We start from the raw sequence: 21,873 nt of genomic DNA, 5'->3' as shown, positions 1-21,873 counted from the left end.
AATCATCTCTCCACATACATTGTATCAAGTACAGGTTTGGGAGATTGTGCCATAGAGATAGCCAGTGACAAAGTATGTGCTTCCACAGAGCATTTTCCAGGGATACAATATTAAGTTCCATGCGTAACGCTGTATTACTTACACAGTTGGGCAGTTTCAATATCCCTCTTAAAAACTGATTTTGAATGACCTCCAGGTGAGATAGGTTGGCAAAAGTCCCCCAAATTGAGATGGCATAAGCAATTGTCGGGATCACCTTCGCTCTACAGGGCTGCCTTTCAGATGTTACTTATCTCTTCGGTTCAGGAGTCACATAACTCCCTCCAAAATTTATCCGATGGATATAGGGACATCCTATGGAAAATAAGACTTTCCAGGACTAAATCAGAAACCAGGATGGCTTCTGTAAACCCAGGAGTGTCCCTGGAAAACAAGGGCGCTTGGCGGCACTCGGGGGGTCTGGGCACCCTTTAGTATTATTGTAAGTTGCTGCTCTGAACCCCTTCCACCCTCTTTTTCCCGGGGGGGGGGGGCCTTTTCAGAAGTAAGGTGTGCGTGTCCTCTTTCGCTGCCGGGAATTGAACCTGTGACCATGTCACCAAATAAATGGCAATATAGAGCTTCTCTGCCACTCTAGGAAAACAGGTCTTCCCCGGAATTGGGAAGGGCATTTCTGTCTGCAGGGAGGGGGAGGCGGAGCTCCTGCCCCACCCCTCCCTCTGGGTCAATGAGCTCCGCTTCCTAGAGAGGCAGGAAGGGGGGGGTTTATGGGGGGGGAGGCTATTTGGAGGGGAGGGGTCTCCATTCACAACCCCGGAAGAGAAGCGGACTTGGAGAAGAGGAGAAAGAGGTGCCGCATATTGGGGGGTTATTGGGGGAGGGGGGGGGAGAAGGGTTTGCTTTGCTTCTCCCTGAATCTACAAACAGGGCAGCTGGGAAAGGAGGCGGGAGGATTGCGGGGGGGGGGGGCGAGAAAGGAAAGCAGGGAGGGGCTCCGTCCTTTCCCTGTGAGAATCGGGGGGGGGGGGCGGAATGCAGGCCACCCTGTTGCAAAGTGGGGTCCCCCCTCAAAACAGGGTTTGCATTGCAAGATCCTTTTTGAAGCGCAGAGATCAAGCCAGGCTCCCATGTGGGGGGACTGGGGGGGGCGAAGACACTTGAGAGGAACCAGAAAAGGGTCCCCCCCCAGTGCAACTTAATTACAAAGGGATTTGCAGCCCCACCCTGTGCATGTTGACTCAGAAGTCAGTCCTTCTCCGTTCAAAAGGGGGGGGGGGCAGCCCCATTCCGCCTAGTGATGCTCCTCTCTGCTTAACACCCTCCATCTCCCTTCTCACTGCTGCCGCCCCATCGATCCCCCCCCCCCCCAGGCTCTGCCTCCTCCGTCAGGGAGCCGGTCTGGGCGGGAGGGGAGGGGTGAGCTCCTCCAGGACCCTGATCTCCCCCCCTCCTAAATCTGCTGCTGAAGCCCCTGCCTCAGTGGGGCGGAGATCGGGAGGGCAAGCAGGGGGGAGGAAGTGGAAGCAGCTGGAGAACAGAGTCGCCTCTGGATTGGGAGAGAGGGGGGAGATTTCGAATTGGGTGGGGGGTGACAGATGGACAAAGTCAAGGGAAATTGGCCTCCGGAGCTTCCTGAGTAAAAAAGAGGCTGATGTGAGAAGGAAGGGGGGTCCCCCCCAGCTCCCCTTTCAGAAATCCTAGTCTGGCAGGCTGGAAGTCTTTGGCACAATGATTACAGCCAGTTTAGTGTTTGGAACAGGGGTGGAGACTGTTCTCCAGCCTGAGGGCCACATTCGCTCCTGAGCAGCCTTCCAGGGTCCACTTTCCATTGATGGGCAGGGCCAGAGGACAGAGTTGGTGGGGCTATGGGGCTGACTCTGAGCTTTGTCCAGGAGCTGCCTGTCTTCCAGGGATTTTTTCCAGCCCCACCAAAAAACCCCAGAAGGCAGCTGGGAAGCGTTGGAAAGAGGGTGTGGCACTGGGGAAATTCCTGAGGGCCAGAAAGAGAAAGAGGGGGGACTTGAAGGCCAATTTAGCCCCAGGGTCTGAGGTTCCCCACCCTGCAGTTCAGGTGCTGGGCTTACACCAGGGAGACCCAGTCTCACATCCCCATGCTCTGGGAGGATGCCTTATCCTGTACTTCCTCACAGTGTAGGGGAGACAAAAGGACACACACACACACACACACACACGTTCCTAAGAGGAAGGACCAGGGGGCCAGAAGCCACTGAACTTCATATCTCTGTCCCCTAAAACTACAATCCATGTTAGCGCATAGAGTGCTCTAAATATTTCCATCTGCTCCCCTTGGAGGGAGCTTCTGCACCCTGGTGCCCTCCAGGTGTTGCTTTTCTTCCAACTGCAGCTTTAGGAGTTTCCCTTATTTTCTATACAGTATTCTAAATGTATCAAAGGGTCAGAAACTGGTTTCCTGGATGGTTGTTTGGAGGAAAGGAACAGTGAGGTCTGCAGAGGTACTGACCATAATGCTTTCTGTGAAGCTTCATTAAGAGTTTGGGATTTGATCCTAGAGCTTTACAATCCGAAGCTGAAGGTTCCCTAAAGACTGAGGCATTTTTATAGTATTATAAAGTTCCTGTAGAAAGGATTACATCCTTCCAGTTCCCTGCCTTGCACTTCCTGGAAGGGACCCACAGGAGATCTGGTCCCTGGTTTACTTCCTTTAGTCTATATAAATATATATATATATATATAGGGTGTGTGAGTGTATACCATAAATATTCATGTCAACCAAACCTATTCTCCTGAGCTTCAAGGTCTAATATATCTTCGTTTTCCAATATTATCCATTCTCTAAGCCAGCATAAGCAGGACGCCTCATAATATAATATAACCATAAATCTGGCAGGTGGAAGCCGCCCCTATCTTTGGTATCCGTTAGTAATTTATATTTCATTGTGAATATTAATGCCGTCTGTGTAAATGTGTCCCATCCTAAATAAACCTGCCTTTCTGTAAACTGCCCTGAGACCTCAGGGTATAGGGCGGTATATAAATAATAATAATAATAATAATAATAATAATAATTTTTGCGTTGTTATCCTTAAAGATAAGGATAAAGTGCATCGTGGCAACAGCTGAGAGAGTCCCAGAAGTGGCCCAGTTTGTGCCTCCTCCTCCTCCGTCCTTTCCACTGGCAGCGCAATGGTCTCTGATACACCCTCTGAACGGTCTCTTCTTAAAGATGGAGTGGAAAGAGGAGCCAGGCAGCTTCCTCAGGTAGGGAAAGAGCAAAGGAGCAGGGAGGAGGGAAGAGGCACCGATGGGACCACCCAGCCTCCCTCTGTGTTGAGTGGGGATGATGGGGATCTAAGAGAAGCTCTTGTTTTCTTCTTCTTCCAGGCCCTCTTGACCTTTGAGGAGGTGGCTGTCTTTTTCACGGAGGAGGAGTGGGCTCTGCTGGATCCAGGCCAAAGAGCTCTGCACAAGGAAGTCATGGAGGAGAATTATGAGATGGTGGCCTCTCTAGGTGAGGGCAGATTTTTATTCCTCTTGGCTGCTAGACGTTGGAGCTGTGAATCTGCTGTTTGAACCATTTATTCATGCTGTGTCTTCTACTTTGGAGACCCCTTGTAGCCGAGTAAGATTGTCATCCATGAACATGGTCTTAATGGTGTGTCTGTATTGGACTGTGGAGTCCAATTCTGGATCCACACGTCCTTCCACAGTGGGGACATAGGTTTCCAGGCAGGAGTTAATTACAGTGAGGGTTTGCCAAACATGCTTTCCTCTTAGTTTGTTTGTCCCTTTCGTCCGGAGTTTGTGTTTCTTCAAAGTCCATTACACCTTTGGTAAAGGATATTCTCCAACTGGAGCACTCGCAGGCCAGTGTTTCCTGATTTTCTGTGCTTATACTGCATTTCTTTAGATTTGGCTTGAGAGCGTCTTTAAACCTCTTTCATTGTCCTCCGGTATTTCTGTTTCCATTCTTAAATTGGGAATAAAGTAATTGCTTTGGAAGATGATAATCAGGCATCCGAACAACATGACCAGCCCACCGAAGTTGATGTTGAAGACTGTAGTTTATAGCAACGCTGTACTTTTGTCAGTAGGCAACTGTTCATAACTGATATTGTGGTATGAATTTCCCAAAAAAACCTATGTAGAATCTACAAAGAGAGTCACAGACATGAGCCTTCCTGGTCTGTGTTATTTATTAGTTTTTAATGGGCCACTTTGCTGTCTTTGTTTCACAAGATTAATATTTTTGAATATTTTTACAGCCACATATGACATAAACAACATTTCTGCTTTACTTATTCCACATAGCAGAGACTCTGATACTCAAGTCTGAGCTCATCTCCTCGCTTGGAACAGAAAAATACAGGGATGTTGTTGTTTTTTAACATAATATTTATTGAAGTTTCAAATAAGACAAAACAAATAAGCAAAAAGACAGAAAAAACATACAAAACAAGTATACTTACAGTCCTTATTTTCTTATACCTTATTTCCCACGACTTCCCCTCGCCTCCCCTTCTTGTATTCCAATTCCAGATATTAGTTCAACAAGTTCTTATCCCCAATTTTTACCTTATTTCATTGTTATATTTAAATCCTTTTAATAACCGATTTTAACTTATTTAGCTTATTTACCTCAGTCCTTCTACTTAAACCCTTTTTCCAAGGCCGGCCCAAATTCCCTTCCACGAATTTCCCAATTTTATATTAATACCAAACCAAAAACACAAAATAAAAAGTATCAGAAAAAATATTTATACAACCTTTGGATTCATCAAACCCCACCCTCCCTTTCCCGGTTTCGATCCCCAAACCAATGTCCATCAGTCCATCTGCTATCAGCCTGGCGATCTCACATCAGAGGCTTTTAAGTCTATCTCAGTTCCTCTTTGCCAGTTCTTTGGATAGTCCTTTATATTAAACCCCGAATCTCGGAGGAGCACAATCCCAAAAACTTCCATATTTCTTCCGGCCAGACCTCCATGTTTAAAAGAGTTCATGAATTTAAATGTCCCAAATGCTCGAACTTCCATCTTAATCAAATTTGTAATCCATAAATCTTCAGGTCTCCATCTAGGTAGGTCACTCCATTCTTCATTCTCCAATTCAAGCCAAATCTTGATCATCCAATTCTTATTTTCCTTTATAACCTTCCTGCCAGGCCTCTGGCCTTCCTTAGCCTTCTGCAACATTATGACTCCTCCTTCCTTTCCCTCTAGATCCTCATGTTTCTCTTCCACTTGTTCCACTTTCTCAAATTGGTCAGATTTCTTTTCCTGCTCAGCTGCAAAGTCTTTTGTTTCCGCTACAGGGGCTTTTGGTTCAAAGACAAAGACTTGAGTCAAGTCCTTTCCATTTTCAGTAAGGTTATTTACTGTTTCATTCAGTCCCATGACCCCTGTAGCCAAAATATTACTTTGTTCTTGAAGCTTTCCCAAAAGATAAAAAGTCTTGTTCAACTCAGTGAGTATTTTTCCACTTCCAGCCATTCTTGCAGTGTCCCAAATCCCCCTCTAGAGGGATTATGGATATTTACTATCCTTTTAGTTCCCAAAAACAAAATAGCTTATTTTTCGACAGTTTATAACCAAAATGTAACAAATCCAACTGGCAAAGGCAGCAAACACAATGTTACTTTGTATTCCCCAGCTTTGACAGCTAGTTTGACAGCTGTCAAAGTCTTCTGTATCTTTCCAACAGGCTCTCTCGCTGATCACTCCCAGGTCCCGGGGGGTTGCGCAGCTCTCAAAATCCACTCTTATCCTCCAGCAAAATTACTTATACTGTCTAATTGTGAAATTAATAACTTTGTTCAGTTGCAATAAAAAGTATTCTCTCGACCTTAGTTATTTAATCCTTGCTTTAAGTTGCCTACAAGGCGGGGAGACGGACTTCCTTTTTGTATCTTCCCCGGTCGTACCAAATTCAAAGAAAAAAATTCCTTTTTAAGTCCAATTTCTGTATTACTCACGGGTTGTTGCTTTTTGGTCCGAATGTTCTCAGGAAAAAGTCAGCGCTCTCCGTCCATGGCATGCGGCTTCACTCAGCAGGGAAAGCGGAGGACTCTCAGCACCGCGCCGCTCCCCGTCCCCCGTTCCGAAGCCTTTAAAAAGGCTCCTTCGCAGGTCGGGGGGGCGCAAATGGTGCCCGCCGAGTCACCAAGTCCATAGGCTTCTGCGCCTGTGGTTTCTAAGGGTCCCCGTGTCGCCGGCACGGCAGAACCCGGTCCCTACTGAGCCGATTCCCTCCGGAGCTAACCCGGAAGTCAGAAAAATACAGGGATGTTGTCCTCGACCAATTGAGAGGTACATACTTCCACTTTGCTGTGAGGCTGTACCTTTGTATGTCTCCTTTCAGTGTGTAGGGATATAAAAAGAGCCCTTTTGGATCAGAACAAGGGCCCATCATTTCCAGCATCCTGGTGCAGGTTTAGGCGATGTGAACAGTTTCCTGGAATGTATCAGCCAGATATTACCGATCAGGGAGGAAGGAGAAAACTGAATACAGAGGCATAGCAATTTCACAAGGGGGGGAAGATGGGGGAAGTGTGTCCCTCAGCATAGAAGGTTTCTCTTGGTGCTCAGTGTTACATGCGAGTTGAAGGTAGAACTGGATACTAAGGGTTCTGGAGATTATTTTCAGATTTCCTTTCCTTTTCCAAAAATTTGGTTTATAGGAGAGGGAGGAAGGCTGGAGGTGTTAAAATAAGAGAAAGTGTTGATTGGTCTTGCTGTATCTTAAGTTCTCTTGTTGTTTTTCTTGAATACTTAACAGTATCTCCCCCCCCCCTTTAAACCAGGTGATGGAGAAGGCAATCAGAATTTTGAGGTGCCATCTGTAAAGTACTTCAGCGTGAGGACACAACTACAAACTAACGCAGGGGAGAAACCCTTTAAATTTATGGAGTGTGGGAAGGGTTTCATTGAGAGTGGAGCTCTTAAAAGGCATCAACGAACTCACACAGGGGAGAACCCATTTCAATGTATGGACTGTAGGAAGAGCTTCAGGGATATGGGAAAACTTACAAGACATCAACGAACTCACACAGAGGAGAAACCATTTAAATGTATGGAGTGTGGTAAGGGTTTCATTGGCAGTGGAGCTCTTAAAGTACATCACCGAATTCACACCGGGGAGAAACCATATAAATGTGTGGAGTGTGGAATGTGCTTCTATCATAGGGAATCCTTTAATATTCATCAGATAAATCACACAGGGGAGAAACCATTTAAATGTATGGAGTGTGGGAAGGTTTTCAGTCAAAGGGGAAAACTTACTGTACATCAACGGACTCACACAGGGGAGATGCCATTTCAATGTATGGAGTGTTTGAAGGGTTTCATTGACAGTGGAACTCTTACAAGACATCAACGAATTCACACTGGGGAGAAACCATTCAAATGTGTGGAGTGTGGAATGAGCTTCCGTCATAGGGAAACGCTTAATGGGCATCAGAGGAATCACACTGGGGAGAAACCATTTCAATGTATGGAGTGTGGGAAGGTTTTCAGTCAAAGGAGGAAACTTACTGTACATCAACGGAATCACACAGGGGAGAAACCATTTCATTGTATGGAGTGCGGAATGAGCTTCAGTGAAAATGGAAGCCTTACCCGACATCAACGAACTCATACGGGGGAGAAACCATTTAAATGTATGGAGTGTGGGAAGGGTTTCAGTCAGTGCTCAAAACTTACTATACATCGAAGAACTCACACAGGGGAGAAACCATATAAATGTTTGGAGTGTGGGAAGGGTTTCAGTGAAGGGGGGAGACTCATTGTGCACCGACAAAGTCACACCGGGGAGAAACCATTTAAATGTATGGAATGTGGGAAGGGTTTCATTGAGAGAGGAGCTCTTACAAAACATCAACGAACTCACACAGGCGAGAAACCATTTAAATGTATAGAGTGTGGGAAAGGTTTCATTGATAGAGGAGCTCTTACAAAACATCAACGAACTCACACAGGCGAGAAACCATTTAAATGTTTGGAATGTGGGAAGAGCTTCTGTCAGACTGGAGCTCTTACAACACATCTGCGAACTCACAAAGGTGAGAAACCATTTAAATGTATGGAGTGCGGAAGGAGCTTCAGTCAGAATGCAAACCTTACTATACATCAACGAACTCACACTGGAGAGAAACCATTTAAATGCTTGGAATGTGGGAAGAGCTTCAGTCAGAATGGAGCTCTTACAACACATCTACGAACTCACACAGGAGAGAAACCATTTAAATGTTTGGAATGTGGGAAGAGCTTCAGTCAGAATGGAGGTCTTACAACACATCTACGAACTCACACAGGAGAGAAACCATTTAAATGCTTGGAATGTGGGGAGAGATTCACTCGGAATGGAGTTCTTAAAACACATCTACGAACTCACACAGACAAGAAGCCATTTAAATATTTGGAGTGTGGGAAGGGTTTCAGTCAAGGGGAAAACTTACTGTGTGAGGCTGGAAAGGCGTTTTTCATAAACTCTGTATGAATAAAGTTTCTATGTTAGTATTAAGGGTGTTCTTTCAAAATAGTTGGTTTTGAGTTTCCCAGGGTATCAAACAACAGCATTGATGTAGGGTTGACGCTGTTCTTTCAGTTACGAAACAGATGCTCTGACACCTTGTTTTATATTCTGACAAGAATATGAAGGGTGCCTTTTATGAAGGATGCCATTCATATGTAACATTTATATGTAAGTAATGTGACATATGTCATGAATGACACAATATTAATACTTAGTATTAATATTTAGTATGCTTAATGGTATGAATGGAAGATATGAATGGAGAAGTGTCTGAAGTGAGTGGGATCACTATGACTCTGAAGACAGAAGATAAAGAAATGATTAAATGGAAGATAAAGAACTACTGAGTTAGCCAATGGACCAGGCGAAATCAGGATGGACAAAAATAATTGGGCAAAAATATGACATAAGCAGGATGACAGCATGTCTGAGTGAAGTAGGACAACCTGAAAACTAAAAATATGAGTGATGAATGAATGAGTCCTTACTGCTTATTACTTGTTAATCAATAAAGATTGGTAATCTGAAGAGAATTGTATCATTTTGTCTTTCTTGAAAACAGTATGATAAAGGTGAAAAGGGACTTAACTCTGTTTTCATGACAACTGTACATCAACGGACTCACACAGGAGAAACCATATAAATGTTTGGAGTGTGGGAAGGGTTTAGAAGGTTTTGATAATGTTTTTGGGTGGCATGCATATTTGTGGTATGATAAGGCATTTAAAAACCATATTGTCAGAAGAGCATTGTATAATGTCTGGATAAGATATAAGGACCTACTTGAAAATAAAACCCCAAGGTGGCTATCACCTATGGAAGCGAAGGCTCTGAAAAAACTCAATATGGAGGCCAATTGGCCAAAATCTTGGGAGATTCTGGAACAGGAGGGTGATAAACTGAAATTGCAGAGTTTTGAGAAGCTTAAAGATAAAGTGCGAGACTGGCTTCACTATTTTCAAATAAGGGAGGCTTACAATTTGGATAAAAAAATTGGCTTCCAGGTGGAAAAATCAAAATTGGAAACAGAACTTTTAGAACCCAAAACTAAGTTATTATCAAGAATGTATAACTTGCTGTTGAAATGGAATACTCAGGATGAAACGGTAAAATCTGCTATGATTAAATGGGCACAAGATATCGGACATAGCATTATGTTTGCTGACGGAACAGTTGTGGACCACAGGTATGAAATTTACGGCATGTAATGCCCTAAGAGAGAATATTATGAAAATGATATACAGGTGGTACATGACACCAGTCAAGCTTGCAAAAATCTATCATTTGCCCGATAATAAATGCTGGAAATGTAAAGAGACTGAAGGTACATTCTTTCACCTTTCGTGGACGTGCCCAAGGATTAAGGCTTTTTGGGAGATGATTTATAATGAAATGAAAAAGGTATTTAAGTATACCTTCCTGAAGAAACCAGAGGCCTTTCTCCTGGGCATGGTCGGCCAATTGGTGCCAAAGAAGGATAGAACTTTCTTTATGTATGCTACAGCAGCAGCAAGAATACTTATTGCAAAGTATTGGAAGACACAAGATCTACCCACCCTGGAAGAATGACAGATGAAAGTAATGGACTATATGGAATTGGTGGAAATGACTGGCAGAATCCGAGACCAGGGAGAAGAGTTGGTGGAAGAAGACTGGAAGAAATTCAAAGATTATTTACAGAAACACTATAAAATTTTTGAATGTTAATGATGCTGGAATGAAATGAAGTGGTTTTAGCAATAAGGTAAAATAGGAGTATGTAAAATTGGATTGATATTAGACGAAAATTTGAAGTTATAATAGGTGAAGACAAAGAACTAAGAGTGAATAAAGAGGGTATGGATTTGCTGAACTATTAGCTGGAATACAAAAAAGGGAGGCGTGAGGAAGTCATGAAAATAAGCAAATGAATGATAAGATCAGAATGAGGGATTATTATTTTTTCATTTTTCTTTTTATGTTAAATTTTGGTTTTTGTATCCTTTTTGTATGTTTTTGTTTACTGTGTACTGTTTTGTAACCCTTTTTCTTTTTGTTAAAAACTTAATAAATATGATTTTAAAAAAATAAATGTTTGGAGTGTGGGAAGGGTTTCAGTCAAGGGGGAAAACTTACTGTACATCAACGGCCTCACGCGGGAGAAACCATATACAGTGGTGCCTCGCAAGACGAAAAGAATCCGTTCCCCAAGTCTCTTCGTCTTGCAGTTTTTTCGTCTTGCGAACAAGCCCATTGACGGATTAGCGGTTTAGCGGCTTTTAGCGGATAAGCGGCTCAGCGGCTTAGAAAAAGGGGGGGGGGAGGAAAAAAACCCCGCAGGAACTCGCAAGACATTTTCATCTTGCGAAGCAAGCCCATAGGAAATTTGTTTTGCGAAGCACCTCCAAAACGGAAAACTCTTTCGTCTAGCGAGTTTTCCGTCTTGCGAGGCATTCGTCTTGCGGGGCACCACTGTAAACGGAGTGTGGAGAGTGCTTCATTTTGTTGGTTTCTGCTTTCTTCACTGTGCAGCGAAGTGCTTGTCATGGGACAATGTTTTGCATTCCACAGTCAGCGTACTGTTGGGTTTCCCATGGGAATGGGAGACTGGATGTGACGTACACTGGTTTCCTGTTTTTCACAGTTCTCTCGGTGTTTCCGAGGAGAGAGGAGTTGCTTCTCTGCTCTCACAGAGGCAAGATGCATGTATGTATTCTCTCAGCATTGAGGTGTAAATAAAGTAAAGTAAAGTATGTGGCACGTACTGCTCATCCTTCCGCTGTGTCGAGGAGCCTGCAAACACAACATTTTTAGTTCCTGGCCCAGAAAAACGCAATCAAACTGAAGAATGGGCTCCAGAAGTCGAATCGGGCTCCTGGCAAAGGAACAAAGGAGCAAAGGATCGGAATGCAAAGGAATGCAGAGGGACGGATCGGACGTTATCTGCTCTGCACGTCAAGTTGATTGATGAGAGGTATGTGCTCATGCTCCGGGCAGCCTGCCAGCTTCTAGTTAATGGCTTTATGGCTGGACTTTGAACTTTTAAAGCTGCTTTGCCACGGCACATGCAAAGGCTCTAAGGCAAAGGCCTGGGAGGCATGAAAACCGAAAGTACTTTTAAAATTGCTTTTGGAAAGAGGTTTGAAGCAGCAGTGACGCAGCTTATTTAATGCAGCAGAGATGACGCAGAAGGCTAATGCCAGAGTCATGATGGCTAGCTGCAGAAGGCTGGCTGATGCAAGTGGGGAGTCTGTTGCCACTCAAATTGCTGTTCAGCCAAATGCTCAGCTCACAGTAGCACATGTTACTGCCGTGATTCAGAATGAAGCAGACTGCCGGGGTGCTAGCTGCATGGGTAAGGGGGAGTCTTCACAGACGTCATCCCAGAGTGCAGTGGAACCACCAGATGGCGCCAAAGCTTTGAAGGCAGTGAAATGCTACTCGTGTGGACGTCTAGGCCATATGAAGAGGGAATGCAGATATTCCAGGGCCAAGACAGAGCAGCGCAGCGAAAGCTCATCGTGTGGAAAAGGCCAAAGCAGAGGAAAAGGTCCAGTGTCCAGGACAACGCAGCACAAGGCAATGGTCTCACGCTTCACTCCAAAGGTTGCAAAGGTCCAGAAGACGTCTAGATCTTTCTTCGTTGTTGATTCAGCAGCGACCCACCACATGTGCAACGATAAGCGACTGTTCGTGTCTTTTACACCGCAGGAAGGTGCGATTCACCAGGCGGATGACCACACAATCCCCAGTCAAGGCTACGGAACTGTTGTTCTTCACAGTTTGGACTTATCGATAGAAGATGTACTTTACGTTCCAGATGCCAAACACAATCTACTCAGTGTTGCGCAGATGAATGAACGGAACATTGACGTTTCCTTCAAGAACAAGAAATGCACCATCACCAAGAAAAACGATTATGTATTGCATGCTGAATATGTTGATCGTTTGTTTTGTATTTTGATGACGTTGTGCAGGATGAAACTTGTTGCATTGCAGGTTCTAACAAAAGTTTGCATGCAGAATGTATTCATGATTTTCACAGGAAATTTGGTCATTTGCATTTTGAGGCAGTATCTAAAATGCCTGCTTTGGTTGAAGGTATGACTATTAAACCCTGCAGGTACCACATAAAGTGCAAGGCATGCGCAGCAAACAAGGTGAAAATGGCTGCGAAAGGTAAGGTGTCTAGTAGGCAAGCTACAGAACCATACCAGGTTGTTCATGCTGATTTGGTTGGACCACTATCGCCCTCTTTGGGTGGAAATAGGTACTTCATGGTTCTCATTGATGCATTTTCCAGGTATATTTATGTGTACAATCTCAAGCAGAAATCAGAGGCTTTTCCTAGGTTTAAGGAATTCTGTGCTTGGTTGGAAAATGTGCATGGTAAGAAGATAAAGACTCTTTTCACTGATCGCAGGGGTGAATTCACTTCTCAGCAGTTTGAAGCTTTTCTGACTGAGAAAAGAATTCAACACGATTTGTCTAGTCCTCGCTCGCCATGGCAGAATGGACTTTGCGAGAGGGCAAATCAGACATTGCTTCAAGGGTTAAAAACCTTGCTGCATGATGCAAATCTTCCAGAGAGTTATTGGGCCGAAGCTCTCTCGTGTTTTACTTACAGTTATAATCGCAGGTTATCTTCAGCGATTGGTTGTACCCCCTATGAGAAGATGTTTGGCAAGAAGCCATACATCAAACACATGAAAATTTTTGGTTCTGACATGTGGGCTCACACACCACAAAGCTCCAAGTTAGGCAAGCGTGGATTGCATGGTATCTTTCTAGGTTATCAGAAAGGTTCTTACAGAATAATGATGACTGACTCTAAGACAATTAAGCTCACAAGAAGTGTTGAGTACAATGCCAAGTGGGGGGAGAATGTGGGAATTTTCCAATGTTATCCTGATGACAGTGATGAGACTGAGGATAAACAAAAGCAGCCACAACAACCCACACCCACTGATGAAGGTTCTGATTCTGAGTCTGAAACTGAATCGAGTGATTCAAAGGATTTCAAGAGTGCGAAAGCCTCTATGCGACCCTCTAAAAGCTCTGATCAAGAATTGGAAGAACCATTGTTCACAATAGGTCACTTTTCTCCTAAGAAGGAAGAGGAGAGTGTTGAAGACTTAAGGCTAATTCGCAGGTCACAAAGAGCCACAAAAGGCAGACCTCCAAAGAGATTTGCTGATGAATTTGCTAAGATAGCAGTAACAGCTGTTAAAAGCTCCAAGAAGGTATTTGAACCTTCAAGTTTCCAAGAAATCCAGGATTTGGATTCAAAGGATACTGAGCCATGGTTAAATGCCATGAAGGCTGAGCTTGATTCCTTAGAAAGGAACAAACATGGGAGCTAGTTCCAGTAGTTCCAGGAATGAAACTGCTTGGAAGCAAATGGGTCTTCAAAGCGAAGACAGATCAAAATGGCAAGATAGTCAGACACAAAGCCAGATTGGTAGCCAGAGGTTTTGCACAGGTACCAGGTGAAGACTATCACGAGACCTACTCACCCACAGTGAGGTATGAGAGCATTAGGCTTATGCTCAAGCTAGCTGCAGAAGAGAATCTACACGTTAGTCACCACGATATGAATACAGCATTTTTGTACGGATCTCTAGGTGAATCACTTTATATGCTTCCACCTGATGGCGTACAGGTAAAACAGGGATTTGTTTGTGCTCTGAAAAAGTCCCTTTATGGTCTCAAACAAAGTGCACGGTGTTGGCACACAAAACTCACTGAAGTGTTGTTTTCTCTAGGTTTTAAGCAAGGGAAAGCTGATCCATGTGTATTTGTCAAAGAGGAGGGGCAAAAGAAGCTGTATTGCTTGTTTTATGTTGATGATATTTTATTCTTTTGGAAAGATGTCACAATGTACAATAACGCCCTAGCTCAACTGAAAGAGCACTTTGACATGAAAGATCTTGGTGAGGTAAACAACTACCTATCTCTGGAAATAGAGAGAGATCAAGATGGTAACATTCTAGTACACCAGTCACGGAAAATTGCTGATGTGTTAAGCAAACTAAACCTGATGGATGCTAACCCTGTAGACACACCGATGACAACAGGTTATCAGGTAGATGACACTGAAGAAGCATTTTCTGACACTACACTATACAGAAGTGTGCTAGGCAAGCTAAACTTCATTGCCAGATGTTCAAGACCTGACATTGCTGTTAGCTGTAATTTGCTAAGCAGACAAGTCAACAATCCTACTGTTAAGGATTGGAAAGCTCTGAAACGCATAGCGCACTATTTGAAAGGCACTATGCATTACTGTCGGGTTCAGGGAGAGAGGCGCAGATGAAGGAGGAGTGACCAGTGTGTCAGAAGGAGCAGAACAGGAAGCAGAGAGGGGAAGGAGATCAGGGCAAAACGTCCTGCCGGAAGGGGAGGAAAGTAGTATCGAGGGCAGTGTAACTGTCGAAGGCAAGGTCAGGAGCAACGTACGCGCGCCAAGTTCAAAATGGGAGGCGCGCGGAAATGAAGAGAGTCCTGCGGAGGAGCCTGGTCCCAAAGCCCGAAGGAGGGGGGAGGAGGCGGCAGAGGACTCAGCCTCTGGAGAGTCCCGAAGGGAGAGAACACAGGGGGGCAGAAAGACCCTGCGGAAAAGGAAAGAGAGAAAGAGGTGGACCAGTACAAGCCTCTTAAACTGGTGTAGAGGGGGGACCGACTCAGAGGGTACTTCAGCGGTCTAAGCGTAACAGACGTAGAGTCACGGACCTCGGATGTAAAGCTAATAATGTTCTTCAATAAAAGCTTTTGTACATAAGCTGGAGTGGACTTTGGTCTCTTGTGAGCTGGGACCACGGGTGACTCTGACAGTAAGTACCCTCTCTCAGAACGCAAAATTTTTTTTTTTTGCAAAGCTCACGAACGGTAGCGGCCATGAGTGCGGAGGAGCAACTAGCAACGCTGCGCAACGCAGTTACAGAACTCACTGCTGCAGTCATTGCATCTCAGAGGAAGAGTGATGAAGCGGAGAAGCGCTGCCAGGACCTGCAAATAAGGTGGGAGCGTGCAAGCAAGGAAGGGTTCCCAGGGTCCAGATCAGAGGGAATTGGACTTGGAAGGCGGGGGGGCAGTCTAGTCACCCACTTCGATGGGAACCTAAAACACTACCCAAGTTTCAGAGCAGACGTCTTGTATGCACTGCATTTGCTTCGTAATGACTTTAAAGATGAAGAGGAGAAAGTGGGGTTTATTGTGTCTCATTTGCATGGGGAGGCAAGAGCTTGGTTGCGCAATTTGTGGCGCGAAGACGGCCCTGCCCGCCGCGATTCTGATGAATTTATTAAAGCGATGGACGCTTGTTTCCAGTCAACCGTGGATCGTGATCTTGCACGCAGGGAAATGCACGGATTGCGGCAAGGCAGAGCCACTGTGCGTCAGTTTCATTCGCGATTTTTCGCCTTACTGACTGTCTTAGGCTGGGAGAAGGACTGCAAACCAGTGAGAGATTTGTTCTGGGAGGGTCTCAGCGGCCCCATAAAAGATGAACTTGCCAGGGGAGACAGACCTCAGACCCTGGAGGACGTCGTGCAGAGGGCTCTTGCAATAGGGGTACGGCACGAAGAACGTCCTTGGCACAATGAGGAGGGACGCCAGGCGCGTGCACCGGCAAGGACGCCTCCTTTTCTCCCCAGAGACTTCAGCCAGGCACATCCCTCGCCTCTGGCGCGGCAGGGGGAGGAACCGATGGAAATTGGTGGTGCTAAGGCTCCAGCAACAGCCAGAGTCCCAGCATCCGGGGCAGTAAAGGCGAAGCCTCCTAGAGGGAACAGGAAATGTTACATCTGTGACAGTGCACAGCACATGGCGAAAGAGTGCCCCCAGAGGCCCCAGAAGCACACTGCAGCCTTAGCAACAGTGGCAGCAGAAGTGATGCAAGAGGAGCAGCCTCAGGGAAACGACAGTGCCTGGCTGGAAGCAGAGCTGCTGGGGCTCAGCCAGGCGAATCTGTAGAGCAGTCCCCAGTGCCTTTGCAACATACAGACCCTTTACCACCCAAGCCAACGGTGCAGCTCACTGCAACACTCCAGTTGCCGAACGGAAACACCTTGGAAGTCCCCATCACGATCGATTCTGGGAGCAACGCGGACTTTGTGGGGGTGCATTTTGTCAAGCAGCATCGCATAGCGCTTCTGCCCGCGACAACGCCTCTAAACGTAGTCACGGTTGATGGCAGGAAATTGCTGGGAGGACAAGTTGTGCAACAGACGCCTCCCATGGAGATGCGGATTGGACATCATAGAGAAGTCATCAGCTTCAATGTCACCCGCCTGTCGGACACGCCTATAGTACTAGGCATGAGTTGGCTGGAGAGACACAGTCCTGCGATAGCGTGGTACCAACGGCAGATCACCTTTTGCTCATCGTACTGTGCTCAACATTGTATCCAGTCCAGCCAGGAGGAGGGGGCGGAGCAGCAGCTGCAACTTGGCATGGCGCAGGCAGTTCCTCGCAAGTACGAGAGTTTCCTGGAGGTTTTCTGCGAGAAGGAAGCTGACCAGCTGCCGCCCCACAGACCTTACGATTGCGCGATCGACCTGTTGCCGGGGGCGCAGCTGCCGACTGCGAAGCTGTATTCCTTGTCTGAGGACGAGATGCAAGAACTCAGGGAGTTCATAGAGCATAATTTGAAGCGTGGATTCATCCGGGAGTCCAAAGCAGTGGGGGGCAGTCCTGTGTTTTTTGTAAAGAAGAAGGACACGCCCCAGAAAAGACTCATTGTGGATTACAGGGCCGTAAATTCCATGACCAAGCCCAAGGCCTTCCCCATGCCCAAGATTGATGACCTCCTAGCGACCGTGCGGAAGGGGAAGATCTTCACCAAGTTGGATCTGCGTGGAGCGTATAACCTCATCCGTATCTGGGAGGGCGATGAGTGGAAGACGGCCATGTTCACGCCTCTGGGCACGTATGAATACAGAGTTATGCCGTTTGGTCTCCAAAATGGATCTCACGTCTTCCAAGCCTTTATGCATCACGTGCTGGCGGGGCTCCTCTACAAGAAGTGTGTGTGTTTCCTCGACGACATCCTGATCTTTTCGGAATCGCAGGAGGCTCATGAAAGGGACGTGAGGGAGGTCCTGCAGAGACTGCGAGAACACAGGCTCTACGCCAAGTTGGAGAAATGCCAGTTTGATGTGACGGAGGTGGATTTCCTCGGCTACAAGCTGTCTGACAAGGGGCTGGCCATGGACAGCGTCAAGGTCCGCGCCGTGTTAGACTGGAAGAGCCCACGCAATCGGAAGGAAGTCCAGAGATTTGTCGGGTTCGCCAATTTCTACCGCAAATTCATCAGGGGTTTTGCAAAGGAGACGGCAGCAATCATGGACACCCTCAGTTCCAAGAAGAAGAAGTTCGCTTGGACGGAACAGGCGGAGCGCTCTTTTAGGAAGCTTAAAAGCCTCTTCGCTTCCGAGGAGCAGCTGATGCACGTGAATCCGGGCAGACCCATGCGAGTAGAGACCGACGCCTCAGACAGAGTGGTGGGAGCCGTACTCCTGCAAGAAGATTCCCAAGGAAATTGGAGACCCTGTGCCTTTTACTCCCGAAAGCTCAGCAAGGCGGAGCAAAACTACACCATATGGGACAGAGAGCTGTTGGCCATCCACGCTGCCTTCAAAGCGTGGCGACACTTCCTCATAGGTGCCAAGCACACAGTGCAGGTCCGCACAGATCACAAGAACTTAGAGTATTGGCGCACGGCGAAGCTCCAGAGCCAAAGACACATGCGCTGGGCGGAATTCTTCGCGGATTTCGACTTCAGGATAGAATACATCCCTGGAGATTCCAACGTTATAGCCGACGCGCTCTCCAGGAAACCGCAATATCTCGAGGAAGCAGCGCCAGTGGCAGCCAAGCACATTTTCGCACCGCAGGCGTGGACGTGCGCTACCATCGCAGTCGACCTGGACGCGGTGCGACTTGCGTTGCAAGTAGATCGATTTGCACAATCCAAGATGGAGGCGCTGCGCAGGGGTTCGCAGAGAGACGATGAGTTCCAATTACGCGACGGGCTGTTAACTCACAAAGGTGCCCTCTACGTACCGGGCGAAGAGCTCCGCGCGAGGGTTCTGCAGCAGTTGCACGACGCCCCCAGTGCAGGCCACTTCGGCAAGGAGAAGACAATAGAACTGGTGGCCAGGGACTTTTGGTGGCCCCAGATGCGGGGAGAGATAGCGGATTACGTCGCCAGGTGTGACACTTGTCAGAGGTCCAAGCCAGTGCACCAGAAGCCAGCGGGGTTACTGGAACCGCTGGAGACGCCACAGCAACCGTGGGAGAGGGTGGCGCTGGACTTCGTCACTGACCTGCCCAGCTCCAGAGGCAAGACGGCGGTGCTGGTGGTGGTGGACCTGTTCACCAAGATGGCGCACTTCATTCCTTGCGCGAAGGTGGCAACGGCGGAACAGACCGCCAAACTCTTCGTCGATCACGTGTTCAAGGTGCATGGGCTGCCACAATCCATCCTGTCCGACAGGGGGCGCCAATTTGTTTCTACTTTTTGGCGGAAGCTTCTAGGTATCCTGCACGTCAAGATCAACCTAACGTCGGCAAGGCATCCGCAGACCAACGGCCAAGCATAGAGAGTCAACGCGATCATGCAGCAGTACCTGAGATGTTACGCCAATCAGCGCCCGGCGGCGTGGGTGGACTACCTGCCGATGGCGGAGTTTGCCTACAACAACACGAAGCACGCATCGACGGGGGTGACGCCGTTCTTCGCGAACAATGGTCGTCATCTCAGAACCTTCCCGGGGTTCGTAACACCGGGAGAGGGGGTGACGCAAGAAGCCGACCAGTTCGCAGCAGAACTGCAAGAGGTGCACGAGGAGCTGCGGAGACATTTGGAGCTAGCCAAACAAGCATATAAGGTGCAGGCAGACAAAAACAGGAGAGTGGGAGAGGACATCCAGGTGGGGGACTGGGTATGGTTAGCGGCCCAAGCGATGCCAGCCAGGTCGTTGGCTAAGAAGAAGCTGGGACACAGGCAGCTAGGGCCATACCAGGTGGAGGCTAGGATCAACCCTGTAGCTTTTCGACTGGCCCTCCCCGAAGGTTCCAGAGTGCACCCGGTCTTTCATAGGTCGGTGCTCACTCCCTACAAGACCCCGCACAGGTTTCAGGAGTCTGAAACAGTACCGCACGCACGCACTCAGTCACCCGAGAGGGAGGGGGCGCCCAGGGCCGAACTGCTCAACGAGGTCACTGAGATCCTGGACTCGAGATGGGGGGTAGAGTGAGTAGAATACCTTCTAGCCAGAGAGGGTACCCCGGCCAGTGCCAATATTTGGGTGCCGGACTACGCTTTAGACGAACCTCTTCTGAAAGACGAGTTCCATGCACTTTTCCCGCATAGACCCATGCCAGCCGAGTATTTTGATGACTGGCTCTTTACGCCCACACTTTCAGACAGTACTTTCAGGGGCTTTTCTTCCGCCGAGGAGAGAACGCCAGACTCAAGCCCGCCCAGGGGATCGTGTTCGGGGGTAGACACAGAACCCTCTTACTGGTGGGACGAGCAACCAGAGGACGACTGGCGCAAGAAATGGCTGACGGGGCCTTGGCAGGCAGCACCAGACGAAGTAGCAATGGAAGAGGGAGCCGAGAACACCTTGGGTGAAGAACCTGTCAGAGATAACGATCTTTATAGCTTGACCGTTGAGCCGTGGCCTCTGATAGCTTTACGATCCCAATCAGTCATTTACAGCGGTCCGGCACGCTTCCTTCCAGCTGCGCACTTAAGTCTGCTGTCTCTTTGGCCACGGCTTAGCAGAGTAGCATACAGCGGTGTAAAACAGTCTTTTTCTCCCTTGCTCCATGCAAGCATACACAGACAGATTCGTCTATTTACAGCTTTTATTCAAACATTTGTCCATCACTGCTTGCAGCCATGTCCGTCTCTCTCAAGACACACAGAGAGAACAACAAGAATACAGACTCCTCCCAGACTCCTCCCAGCTTCTACAGCTGACGTCAGAAAGTGACGCACAGCTCAGAACACTTAACCAGTTAAGTTCTGAACTCCCACACACCCCCTTGCGTTGCTTTCTGACAAAACCTGTGTAACATCTTCAGCAACACCTTGTGAGATCAATCCCTTCCCCAATGCCTTGCGCCCTACCTTGGCGTACCTGTTGGGCATCTGTGGAATCACCTCACAACTCTCAGAATCGCACTGTGCGAAACTTACCCACGTACCTGTGGCCTGGTACCTCTCTGGTGGAATACCCTTAGTTGTGCGACTGGATCGCCTAGGCACAAACTCTGGTGTTTCCTCTGGCTCACTGTCACCAGCAGGTGTGTCCTCTGCATCACAAGATTCCCCCTCTGACTTAAAGCGTCTTCGAATCCTCTCCATTACACTTACAGGAGAACTAGGCTCACTCTTGGGCTGTCCTTTCCTAACAACTTGTGGAGACGCCCCATCCTGCTCCTGACCCTGGTCAGTGACCTGGTCGTCATCAGCAGACTCAGCCTCTTCTTCCTCCTCAACAGAACTGTCCTCTGAATCAGAGAGACATTCTGAAAGAACATCACGCTGTGCAGAAATCTTTGGCCTTTCATCCTGCTCAAAGAATTCAGCGTGTTTACTGATCAGCACCTTACTCTGATCACCTGACGGATAAGCAAATCTCCATGCACGAGCGTCTGGCTCATACCCACAGAAGATCATTTTCTGGACTTTGGCTCCATCTGGCCCTTGCAAAGCCTTAGGCACAGGGACAACCGCAGGAGATCCAAACTTGCGCAGAAAGTGAACCTGGGGTTTCCTGCCATTCAACAACGAGTACGGTGTGTCACCTACCAGTGAGTTGTAGACACGATTCCAGGTGAACGACACACATCGGATTCCCTCCAGCCAAAACTTTGGAGGTAACCTGGCTTCTTTCAGCATCACCTGTCCAGCCTTAACCAGAGCTTCACTTCTCAGCTCTGCCACCCCCCTCTTACTGGGTGAAGTAACTGTGTGACGTATCCCTCTTCTGTGAAAGAACTGCTGCAAAGCAGAACCAGTGTACCTAGCATTTCTGTCACTGATGATCGCTTGAACCCTGGTGGAGAATCTCTGTTCCACCCCCTCAACCCAGCTCTTGATCAGCTGTGCTGCATCGTCCCTGGATTTGAGACCGTGGGTCCAGGTGGTCTGCGAAAAATCATCCAAAAAAGTTAGCAGAAACCTGGCCCCTCCCAGACTTGGTTCCTTGACAGGACCGGCCAAATCTATGTGAACCAGCTCAAAAGGTTTAGTGGCAACCCGTTCCACCTTTGGGTAACTGCACCCTTTCACCTTTGCTTGCTTGCATGTGGTGCAACTAATGGCACGTCCACAATCTCTAATTTTACACCCTCTGGTAACCTCAG

The 21,873-nt window shown here is 47.4% G+C and overlaps 2 protein-coding genes across 8 annotated transcripts in view; both read left to right on the top strand.

Annotated features, from left to right (window-relative positions):
• LOC309337148 (uncharacterized protein) overlaps nucleotides 1–9,044 on the top strand; it is a 30,794-nt gene extending 21,750 nt beyond the window's left edge. Inside the window, exon 2 of the mRNA XM_081853865.1 lies at nucleotides 8,764–9,044. The gene's annotated coding sequence lies outside the window, so the exon portion shown is untranslated. The remainder of the gene's footprint in view (nucleotides 1–8,763) is intronic.
• Nucleotides 1–21,873, top strand: part of LOC309336722 (uncharacterized protein) — a 182,900-nt gene that overhangs the window by 134,942 nt on the left and 26,085 nt on the right. Inside the window, exons 2-5 of one of the 7 annotated variants that reach the window (XM_081852949.1) lie at nucleotides 2,396–2,474; nucleotides 3,083–3,240; nucleotides 3,364–3,490; nucleotides 6,782–8,650. In XM_081852949.1, coding sequence (XP_081709075.1) covers nucleotides 3,166–3,240; nucleotides 3,364–3,490; nucleotides 6,782–8,475 — 1,896 coding nt within the window. In that variant the 5' untranslated portion in view covers nucleotides 2,396–2,474; nucleotides 3,083–3,165 and the 3' untranslated portion in view covers nucleotides 8,476–8,650. Of the gene's footprint in view, nucleotides 1–779; nucleotides 851–2,366; nucleotides 2,475–3,082; nucleotides 3,241–3,363; nucleotides 3,491–6,781; nucleotides 8,651–21,873 lie in introns of those variants that run through there. The other 6 variants (XM_081852950.1, XM_081852951.1, XM_081852948.1 and 3 more) reach the window with 6 other exon arrangements.

This window comes from Podarcis erhardii (assembly GCF_964252035.2).
Source record: "Podarcis erhardii genome assembly, chromosome: 2".
Lineage (NCBI taxonomy): Eukaryota > Metazoa > Chordata > Lepidosauria > Squamata > Lacertidae > Podarcis > Podarcis erhardii.
This window is presented reverse-complemented; position numbering and strand designations above follow the sequence as displayed.